Source organism: Festucalex cinctus, chromosome 15 (assembly GCF_051991245.1).
Source record: "Festucalex cinctus isolate MCC-2025b chromosome 15, RoL_Fcin_1.0, whole genome shotgun sequence".
NCBI classification, from domain to species: Eukaryota; Metazoa; Chordata; class Actinopteri; order Syngnathiformes; family Syngnathidae; genus Festucalex; species Festucalex cinctus.
Window position 1 is genome coordinate 27,441,826 of NC_135425.1, and position 10,535 is coordinate 27,452,360.

Genomic DNA, 10,535 nt, shown 5'->3' on the forward strand with positions numbered 1-10,535 from the left:
CTTGTTATACATTTGAGCTACAACTAGTTGATTGTGTGTGTGTATTTTTTCTTGTGGTTTTCATGTGCCACCACAACCACAACCAAACACTATTTGAAAAAAAAAACAAAATTAGAAAAATATTGAAATCCCTTGAGAATGTGACTCAGTGGGCGTTGACTGCTCGAGTTTGAAGTTGTAATATCACCAATCACCACTAGACGGCAGACATGTCTTGTAGGATCCTGTGTGACGTATGGTTTATGTTTGGCGCGTTGCATCATGGGAAAATGAATGGCAAGAAACATTTACATGGAGTTGAATGCTTTTGCACATTTGAAGGAGGATTAAGAGAAGTTTGTTTCATTTCAATGTTTCATTCTTGTGCCATCAATTGTATGGCCCGATAAAAAAAATCGTTTTTTATTTGATCGCATTCCCACCGAAAGGGGCGGCGAAAAAGGAAAGCAATGTCTGCAAGCAGCAGGGTCACAACATGTGTCATGTGACCAGCAGTTGCCCAATCACAGCGTCGTGGCTCTGAAAGCCATTTGGCCAGACTGTCTCCATGTCGGACTGACCTTCTGGTGACCTGCGGCTGCGTGAGCAGGTCATCATCATTTTGCTTGGCAATAAGAGGAACATTTTCACCCCAAAAAAAGTTATTGCACTTGATGGTGTTTTTGTTCGGGAGTTGAGTGCCATCTTTCAGCGCTCGTTGACATTTTCATGCGCCCTCGTGCAATTGGCTTGTGTACAAGTTGCTGTGACACATTTACAACTTTGCATGATGGCCACTCAAATGGACACGTGGCATCTGCAGACACCTTCGAACTCAGGTACTGGATATGACTGCCGAGGTTACAGAGAGGCCAAACTAGCTGGATGACGACATATGTGCTGTTCAGTGAAGCTAAATGTTGCCTTATTTTCTCCCGTGACGATAGCCTATCGTAGCTACATCATGCTAGCCGAAAGCGAACGCTACGACTGAAGACTAGCTTAGTTTTGAAATCTGCTAACTTGATGTCATCCTCTGAATGTGGCTCATGTCTTGCGAAGGGCTTCAAACTTTCAGGCAGCCCCTTCAAGATCATCTCATAAAGCATCTGGCAACGTTTCACCTGCATTTGGCAACACTGTGATGGCGGTTTCAGCTCTCGTCCATGATGCTTTCGTCGTCTCCCTTCTGCAGATTGATTTCCATTTCCGGCATAATACTCGCTCAATATTTTCAAAGCTTTTCTTGCGTCATTTGGCGCATCTCTCATCATTATTGAGAGGCTTTTGTCATTTCTGCGACTGCGTCAGCAGCATTTTTCTTTTCGTCTGTTGCTCTTGCAGCGTCGCTCGTCGGTTCTTCCAGCAAAGTTTCTTTCGGCCCTATTCGATGGAAATGTCCCAACATTTTGGTCTCCCAAAGGACACGAAGGACGAGACGAGCGCAGGCGAGTTTGAGGAGGACACTTTATTGTGGCGGGGGACGGGGACGGGGGGGCGGGGGCGAAGGGGAGGCGGTCGTTCGGTCCCGGGCCTCTACTGCTGGATGCGTCGGATGGACTGGATCTGAGGCGTCTGGCAGTGCGAGCCGAACTCCTTGAAGTGCTTGTACTCGCCGCAGTGGCGGTCGCACTCCACCACGTACTGGTAACCGCGGTAACCGGGGTACTGGTAGCACACGAAGCTGGCGACGCAACACAGCACAAAGTCAAATACGGCCGCACCTGAAATGTTGAGATTGTTGCTCCGCCTCCAGACGCGTTTGGACTTTTTGCACTTTTGAGTACTTTTGCCATCTCACGACGTGCGTACACAACAAACGTTGACTACATTTGTACTTAACTCATTTGCTCCCCCAAAAACTATAAATAAACGTTTGAAGTGTCCCAAAGACATATTTATACGTTTTTTTTTTTTTTAAATGTTTTGTTTTGTTGTTTACACTAAGGGTGTATTCAGACTTGCACTGTTTGGTCCGCTGTAAACGGACCAGAGTTGCCTTTTGCACCACTTGATTGGAGTACTTTTTCCAGCTGCGGTCAGACGTGCGCCAATTGAAAGCCTCTGTTTCATTTTCAACTCACGCTCCAGACTGGACCTTGAGGGATCCCACTTCATTGTTGCACCAGCCCATGGCCTGCAGGGAGGGGTAGTCGTCGCTCAGCTCACCCTTGCGGGCCAGGAAGTTCTCGCGCTCGAAGATGCTCATGCGGCACTCCCGGTGGTTCTGCCGGATGGACACCGCGCACACTCAGGCTGGCTGCTGATGGAAAGGGGGAGGGGCCACTGACCGACCGACCGACTGACTGAGCGACCGACTCACCGCGCAGGCAACGGGCCTGAAGGAGGTCAAGCGCTGGACGTGGTACGCGTTGCTGCCGCCGAAGGCGCCGCACTGCGGGTACTCGCCGCGCTCCAGGATCAACTGCTGGCCCTGGAAGGAGGCGTGCTCGTAGCCCACCCAGCTGCAAAGCAAAAAGGAAGCGAAAGAAAGGCGGGAAGGGCGCGGTCAGCCGTGGCGTGCGCACGCGCGCCTTGTGGCGTGCGCGCGCACACTCACGCGCCGCTCTCCACGCGCAGCGAGCGCACCGTCTCGAAGCCCAACTCCATCACGTTGACGCACTCCGACGTGAACTCGTGCCGGCGGCCCTGGAAGCATTCCTCGTCGAACACGATGATCTGCCACACGTCGATGTGATGTCAGACAAATATTGATGTCGTTATGTGATGGACGCCATTACTACTTGTTGTTACAAGTCATTATTTGACCGACCCGGTGCATCGTTGTTCACGTTGTGACACATTGTTAGATGCTCGTCAACTGTGCGAGCTTTCAAGTTGTTCCGCGTTATCTTGTTGTTACATGTTATTGTGCATCATCATCATCATCATCATCATCGTCGTCGTTTTAAGAATGGGGTCCTGTACGACGATGTGATCAAAATGGAGCTGTTGAAGCGGCTCACTCACCTTCAAGTGACCGGAGAACTTAGTGCAGTGGTGCGTCATGTCTGCCAGGAGAAGTTTGTTCATTATTTGCATCTTCATTGCCAACGTTACGACATGAATGTTCTTTCTCGTATGACATATGTGGCTCCTACGTCATTATCAGCCGTAAACGTGCTGTTATTACACCTGATGCAGACCCCATCAAACATTGTAACGGTTGTATGGTCGGTCGGATGTGCAAATGTCCGGACGGACTCACCTTGCCACGATGCTTTCTGCCGCTGGTGAGGTTGGAGTGAGAGGAGCCGGGGCGGCCGCCTCCCTTTTAAAGCCTCCCCTGGCACCAGGAAAGGCCCGCTCAGCAAGAGGGGCGGCCTCTGGACCTTTTTGTGTGTGTGTGTGAGTTGCCACCACACCAACCCCCCCCATCCATCCCGTTCAGCGCCAGCATCACTCCGCCACTGACGAAAGCAGCTTCCATTGAGTGAAGCTTGAGCCGCATCCACTCGTAAACCGGATCACATTGACCCCCCACGCAGGTGCAAACATGCTAACGCACCGAGTAGATGCTAACTGGCTGCAAGAAATTGGCAACAGGAAGATGTCGGCTGTGCCAAAAACTCGGCTGTCAAACCGTCAGGTCCTGGTGTCTTGCCCCAAATCTTCAACCTTGTTTGGAGACTGAGATCCCTTCTCAATGCCACGAGTCCGTCGCTTGCAGGCCTCGAGTGGAGCACGCTACTATAGCCAAGCTACATGCTAGTTGGCTAGCTACATGCTAGCACACGGTGGGGCTATTCGAGTACGCGACAGCGACATTGTCTTGGCGGAACGTCCGCTTTCGGCCAATCAGCCTCGAGCCTTTGGACTTTCTGGACCTTCATCAAAAGTGAAACAAAAACAATTATGATATTTTTGCCTCTTCATCAGTGATGATTTCGTCCACGAAAAATGTTCCTCATCATTTCCGTCACATTTGTTTTTTCAGACGAGAATAAAAACTAAAATCGAATCCATTCATTCAGACGATAACGATGACTCAAGTTAAAAACAACACAGTGAGGAAAATTGACACAAAAGACGGTTCAGTCATTTCATTCATTTATTGAATTGTATTATTATGTAAGATTCATCTCAAGCAATTATGCACTTTTCTATTTAGGTGAAAACCAAGTTATATTATATATTGTCAGTTTCATTGTAGCATTTAATAAAGACAGCGTTATACTAAATGTGTCTTCCGTGTTCAACTAAATTTACAAATAGGTGTGTTACCATTTTCGGTCGAAAAGTTGAAATGTGTGCTTCAGGAAAAAAATAATAATAAAAAAAAAAATACTGTCAATTTAGTCGACTAAAATTTCTTTTTTTTTGTCGACTAAAAGTGGATTCAAACTCAAATACAATCCGAAGACTAAAACTTGAATTTGAGTCAAAAACAACCTGAAAATTTCTTGACCAAACCAACACCGCTTTGGATCGCCGTGGGTGACATGACCTCATTGTGGCCTTTACATTCCTCCGGTGTGTGTGCGGAGGCCCCCCGGCCTTCCCCAAGCCCCGAAAGGCGGCATCAGCACTTTCCTTTGCCTTGAAAGTGCTTACGGGGGGCTTTAGGCGAGGGGGAGGGGCTTCCAGGCCTAGCCGCCACCTGGCCCGACCGTGTGATGACGCAGCGTTTTTTTTTTGTGGCCGCTTGGCCTTTGCCAGCCTATAAAGGCGTCGCCAGGGCACAAAATGTGACCGACGCCGGCGAGCCCGCTTTGACGCCGCACGCAGGTAAGACCACGCACCCGCGCACCACCACAAAAAAAACGTTTGTCGCGTTACGTTCTGTGAAAATGTGCTACATCAAGTGGATTTCATTTAAGCCCCGCCCCTAAACGCTCAGCCAGACATAATAATCACAAGTTCTTTCAAGTGAATCCATTTGGAGAAAAAAAAGGCTCAGTCAGAATCAGCATCAATCTTTTTTTCTTTTTTTTTGACCAGCACTGTTTTTTTTTCACAGTTGGTCACATTCTTTTTCTTTTTTTTTCAATTAAAAAAAAAAGTTTTTTTCATGCCATTTGTAATGAGTATAAATGATTGTTAGATCACAATCAGAATCAGCGTTATTGTTAAAAAAAAAAAAAAAAGCACACACATCAAATTGTTGTGTTGAACGAGATAACGAGATAACGAGATATTGCCTCAGTAACGTCTTTTAGTTCCTTTTAAAACTAAAAAAATGCCTTCGATTTGTCTCCTCAGGAAAAAGATGAAGTCCATTTTGCATTTGTTTGTGTGCGTTTTGGGAGCGCCTATGAATTGATGCCAATTAAATGTGAAAATAAAACGTCAACGATTGACACATTTGGACATTTTTCTGATGCGTTTAGTTGTGGACGGCCAACCAACAAATCGATGGCAATTTTTACCATCAGTCACAAAATGTCAAATATTCACAATAATAATCATTTCAGTTTAGCAGCATTTTTTCTTCACGACACATTATAATTAGTGTTCATGATTTGGAGCGTTTTTGGGGTGGGCTCCTTAATTGGGAATGTTTTCCCCATCCTCCACTTTGCATTTGCATTTTAAGAAAGAAAAAGGATGACAGCAAGTCTAACGAGCATGAACTCTTCCCATCTTATTGACGCATGTTAACGAGCGTCAACTCTTCCTGTTCCTCCATTGGCCCCTCCCAGCCCCCCCTCCCCCTCGCCATGTCTCAGACCGCCAAGTCCGCCTCCAGTCAGGGCACCGACGCCAAAGACAACAAGGGCGGCGCGCCGGCCGCCTCCAGCAAGGCCACCAAGACCGGCGAGCCCGGCCTGGGCACCTTCAAAGTGAGTGGGATCACGTCATCGAGGTGACGTCACCGCCAAATCGGGCGGAAAAGCGTGCTTGGGGTGCCACGCTGCCAACTAGTGGCCTGGCATGCACATGTCGCCATTTTCACGTTGCTCCGAGCCACTTAGCATGTTGATATTTTTGCTATCGAAATGATGGTAAATCATTTCCACTGGAAAAGTGAGATTTTTATTTTTTTTACATTTTGATACCTGACTTTTAGATCTGAAATGTTCAAACTATACAGGGGTAAAAATGGTTGTCCTGACTAAAACTAGATTCAAACGTTGACAGTTTTTGTTGACTAAAACTAGACAAATAAAATGTTTTTCTTGGACTAAAATAAAGACTAAAATGCTTTTTATTTGTAGTCGAAAAATAGACAAAATAAGAACGGGATGAGGTTGACCAACTATGATTAAAAACTAACAAGCATGATTGAAACTGGACAAAAACTGAGGCTAAATTGAAAAATGCCGGATAAAATAAACACTATACTGAGACTAACAGACTTGCCAGCTTCCTCCAATGCAAAACTAGCCAGTTAGCATGTGGGAAATGATGTCGTTTTAGTGCTCAACTAGTTAGCATGTGCCGCTAGCATAGCCAGTAGGATCTTACAGCTGCTTAGAACCTCGTCAGTCAAGATTGTTAGCGTAGCCAATTAGCATGCAGCCAGTCAGTAAGTAGCTAATCAGTTAGCATCGTGCGCCCATTCAGTGGCCTTGATGAGTTAGCATGACGGTACAGCCAGTTAGCATTTTTAGCAAGCCGGTGCCGCGTGTTTGTGTTGCAGCTGACGCTGTTCGACCAGGAGAACTTCCAAGGGCGCTCGTTGGAGCTGCAGAGCGAGTGCGCCGACGTTTGCGAGCGAGGCCTGGAGCGAGTTCGCAGCATCATCGTGGACAGCGGCCCGTAAGATCCGCCCGCACGTCCGTTGGCGCTCCTCTTGTCCTTTGCCGCTCATTCCCTGCCCTCCCTCTTGACCTTTCCTCCCTGACCCCAACCCGCGCCGACCCCGGCCCGCCCTTCGCCCCCCTCCGTCCAGCTTTGTTGCTTTCGAGCAGACCGACCTCCGTGGCGAGATGTTCATCCTGGAGAAGGGAGAGTATCCTCGCTGGGACACCTGGAGCAACTCGTACCGCAGCGACTGCCTCATGTCGCTCCGGCCCATCCGCATGGTACGCGCGCGCTCGGCTGGTTTGCGCGCTGCCGGAGCCCAAGTACCGCTTTTTGATATCTTGCCATGTTTGTGTGAGAAAGGCAAGAAAAGTTAGCCCGATGCATGTCGTGTTGCTGATGCTCATCCAATGTTGACTCGTCGACAGGACAGCTTGGAGCACAAAATCTGCCTGCACGAGCTCTCTGACTTCAAGGGCAACAAGATGGAGATCCAGGAGGACGACGTTCCCACCCTGTGGGCGCACGGCTTCTGCGACCGGGTGGGCAGCGTGAAGGTCCCGGGGGGAGCGTAAGTACAGAGGCTTAGCTTAGCCTAGCTTAGCTCCCGCGAGTGGGCAGCACGACGCTAATGCTAATAGTGATTGAAGAACAAGTTAGCCTCACGTTAAAAGTCAGTCAAGGGCGTTAAAGTTAGCATGATGCTAACACTAATAGTGAGGAAAGTACCATAGAAATGAAAGTGTGTAGGGTTCTTAGCATGATGCTAATGCTAATAGTGATTCACGTGTAGTAAAGCAATGATGCTAATGCTAAGAGTCATGAAAGTGCATTGGGTTAGCACGATACTAACGCTAATAGTTATTTAAAAATGCTAGCCCAGTGATGCTAATGCTAATAGTGATTTAAGGGCATTAAAGTTAGCATAAAGTTTGCAGCTTTAAGGCCCTTTCATCTAATAGTGATGAGAGTACAATAGTCGTGAAAGTGCGTCGGGTACTTAGCATGATGCTAATGCTCACACAGTGACGAAAGTGCATTGACTTAGGATGATGCTAAATGAATGCTAAGGCAAGCGCATTGAGTTAGCATGATGTCAATACTGATGAAAGTAAATGCTAATAGGAAAATGATTGCGTTAGTACGATACTTTAGCTAATTCAATGGCAGAACATTGCGCATTCAGCATGATGCCAATGCTAATAGTGAGAAAAGTGCATTGGGTTTTCATGATGCTAATGCTAAAAGTGATCGAATGGCTGTGTAATCAACAGAGAAGTACTTTTACTTACTGAAGATTTGAAGAGTTGCGCTACTTGATCTCGGTGCGCGAGGACGCCCCCGTGTGGCGGCTGAACGCCTGGCTTGCTCGTTCCGCAGGTGGGTGGGCTACCAGTACCCGGGCTACCGGGGCTACCAGTACCTGTTGGAGAGCGGCGACTACCGGCACTGCAACGACTTCTCGGCCATCCAGCCACAGATCCAGTCGGTGCGCCGCATCCGCGACATGCAGTTCCACCCGAGGGGCTGCTTCAACCTGACCGCCGCCGCCGCCGCCGCCGCCGCCGCCGGCAGCAAGTGAAAGGGCCACGCCCACGCGCGTTTTTACTGATTCCTTCATCTATTGCCCATCGTCGCTGGCTTTTTATGGTGACAATGAATAAAACGTGTTTGAAAAACAAACGCCTGACAACGTTCAAATGTTTCTTACTGCACACACCAAAATATTTGCAACAAGAGATCAATCGTACAGCTGATGAAAGAACTTAGCATGCGGCTAATGCTAGTGGTGAGGAATTCACAGTACGGTTAGCGGGACACGAATGTGGAACAATGATGAAAGTACAACAAAGATAGTAGAATGCTAAAGCATGATTAAAATACAATTATGTTTTCATGATGCTAATGCTAATAGTAATTCAAGTGCAGTAAAGCGTGATGCTAAGGCTCATAGTCATGAAAGTGCGTTGGGTTAGCACGATACTAATGTTAATAGTCATTTAAGTGCAACAGTTGCTGTCATGCTAGCCCAATGATGCTAATGCTAATAGTGACTTAAGAACAAGTTAGCATTATGCTAAAAGTAATTAAAGGGCATTAAAGTTAGCACTAACAGTGAGGAAAGTACAATAGTCATGAAAGTGCGTCGGGTCCTTAGCATGATGCTAATGCCAATAGTCATGAAAGTGCGTTGGGTTAGCGCGATACTAATGTTAATAGTGTTTTATGTGCAATAGTTGCCATCATCATGATGCTAGGTTCACATTCAAGATAACTTGTTATCATCCACTTCCAAATACATCGGCGCCATTTCCTTGTTTAGCCCTGCCGCTAGATTGGCAGTAAAGTGACGCCATGCCGCATATGCACCCTGTGCCGCCCACCACCCAACTCCAGATTTCATTCAAAAAAAACAACAACAACAACATTATATATATATATTTTTTTTAAATAATCTGATAGATTTATCAGAGTCCTGATCGGGAGACAAAGTCCCATTCCGATGGAGTCAACAATCACGTGATCGGCCTGATTTCTGATCACGTGATCGGATCGGGATCTCCATATGGCACACAAAGTCGCCAGGGGAAGGAAGGAAAGGACAGACAGACATACAGACAGACAGACAGACAGACAGACAGACAGACAGAAAGAAAGAAAGAAAGAAAGAAAGAAAGAAAGAAAGAAAGAAAGAAAGAAAGAAAGAAAAAAAGAAAGAAAGAGAGATAGAAAAAGAAAGAAAGAAAGAAAGAAAGAAAGAAAGAAAGAAAGACAGACAGAAAGAAAGAGAGAAATGTTGGTTCGGGTCCACCCAGGGCTTTCTACTCGCTAGTGAGCAGCATACTTTGATGGCAGCGCCTGTGTCGCCCTCTAGCGGCCAAGTCCTGCACAGAAGGCTTGTTGCCATGGACACTGACAGGATCCCACATGAGGTTTTTGTTTGTTTCAGGTCACGTGGCGCACTGAGACGGCAATTGTGTGGCCTTCGCGCTCTGACTGCAGGGGGCGCCCTTGACTGACATCCGCAAGGTCAAAATGCTGCCAAAAAGGACACGAAGGGCCTCTTGGGAAAGAATTTTAGTTTTTTTTTTAAAGGGATTCCAAACGTATGCACTCCGTTTGCAGCAGTAAAAACATATTCATATTTTTTGATTCTCTTGTCAATTTGTTAGCATGAAGTAAGCGCTCATCACACATGTCATGTTCTGACGTGTCACGTGATGACGCTCTGGCGTCATATCTGGCGAATAAATGTTGACACTGGCTAACTGACAGAAAAAAACAAAAAAAACTGGCTAACTGACAGGCTTTGTGCTTTTGAAACACAATTTTGTTTTCACTGATAAGGATAATAAAATGTGTAAATGTACACTGCACATGCGTGGAAATGTCATAAGGAGCAATTGACAATTGTCAGTTGGACTTGGATTTGAAAATGTGATGAAGCGTCCTTCTGTTTTGTTTTGTTTTGTTTTTCTTTCTGTTTCTACAGCGCTACTTCTGAGATTACAAAAAAAAAAAAAGCTGATAAAATATAAATGAAAATCGCGGATACATTTGTGCATCTGAAAAACACGTGTGAAAATCACAAATGTATTTATTGTATTTGTTGTTGTTGTTGAGCCAAATGTGGGATTGAACTTTGACAACTTGATGAAGAAGATGACGAATGCAGGCTCATCGTTAACAAACACGTGAAAATGTTTGTCAATCTGAAAAGTCACAAATATGTTTGTGGGAATCATTTTCAGACCAGCGTCTCCGCATCGGTGATCGGGTCCGAGCCCCATCAGGTCTGAGAAAAGAGTCGCTCATCCCCAGGCCACCAGGTCCGAGTCTCTAGTCCCAGGTAAACTGGTCCCAGGTCG

The 10,535-nt window shown here is 46.6% G+C and overlaps 2 protein-coding genes across 4 annotated transcripts; one reads left to right on the forward strand and one right to left on the reverse strand.

Moving 5' to 3' along the window:
- Positions 1 to 1,432: 1,432 nt before the first annotated feature.
- On the reverse strand, positions 1,433 to 3,311 carry cryba4 (crystallin, beta A4). Its single transcript, XM_077498425.1, has 6 exons — positions 3,188 to 3,311; positions 2,950 to 2,990; positions 2,540 to 2,658; positions 2,303 to 2,444; positions 2,064 to 2,206; positions 1,433 to 1,663 (listed from the first exon to the last, which is right to left on the reverse strand). The coding sequence occupies exons 2-6, from the start codon at positions 2,986 to 2,988 to the stop codon at positions 1,516 to 1,518; spliced, it is 591 nt and encodes a 196-aa protein (XP_077354551.1). The 5' UTR covers positions 2,989 to 2,990; positions 3,188 to 3,311; the 3' UTR covers positions 1,433 to 1,515.
- A 1,269-nt stretch (positions 3,312 to 4,580) lies between these two features.
- Positions 4,581 to 8,349, forward strand: crybb1 (crystallin, beta B1). 3 transcript variants are annotated; one of them, XM_077498421.1, is made up of 6 exons: positions 4,581 to 4,707; positions 5,622 to 5,762; positions 6,563 to 6,681; positions 6,834 to 6,947; positions 7,095 to 7,237; positions 8,047 to 8,349. In XM_077498421.1, exons 1-6 carry the CDS (start codon positions 4,596 to 4,598, stop codon positions 8,246 to 8,248), a joined length of 831 nt encoding a protein of 276 aa, XP_077354547.1. In that variant the 5' UTR covers positions 4,581 to 4,595; the 3' UTR covers positions 8,249 to 8,349. The 3 variants fall into 3 exon arrangements, with proteins under 3 accessions (XP_077354547.1, XP_077354549.1, XP_077354550.1); XM_077498423.1 differs by having other exon boundaries at positions 4,629 to 4,707; positions 6,815 to 6,947; XM_077498424.1 differs by having other exon boundaries at positions 4,629 to 4,707; positions 7,100 to 7,237.
- Positions 8,350 to 10,535: the final 2,186 nt, after the last annotated feature.

What these genes read in the sequence shown, in the direction of transcription:
- cryba4 (XM_077498425.1), bottom strand. Translation starts at nt 2,988, where the DNA reads ATGACGCACCACTGCACTAAGTTCTCCGGTCACTTGAAG. An exon ending in AGTTCTCCGGTCACTTGAAG is followed by an intron (nt 2,659 to 2,949) that starts GTGAGTGAGCCG and finishes GACGTGTGGCAG; the next exon opens with ATCATCGTGTTCGACGAGGA. An exon ending in CTCAAGGTCCAGTCTGGAGC is followed by an intron (nt 1,664 to 2,063) that starts GTGAGTTGAAAA and finishes TTGCGTCGCCAG; the next exon opens with CTTCGTGTGCTACCAGTACC.
- crybb1 (XM_077498421.1), top strand. Translation starts at nt 4,596, where the DNA reads ATGACGCAGCGTTTTTTTTTTGTGGCCGCTTGGCCTTTGCCAGCCTAT. An exon ending in CGCTTTGACGCCGCACGCAG is followed by an intron (nt 4,708 to 5,621) that starts GTAAGACCACGC and finishes GGCCCCTCCCAG; the next exon opens with CCCCCCCTCCCCCTCGCCAT. An exon ending in CCGGCCTGGGCACCTTCAAA is followed by an intron (nt 5,763 to 6,562) that starts GTGAGTGGGATC and finishes TTTGTGTTGCAG; the next exon opens with CTGACGCTGTTCGACCAGGA.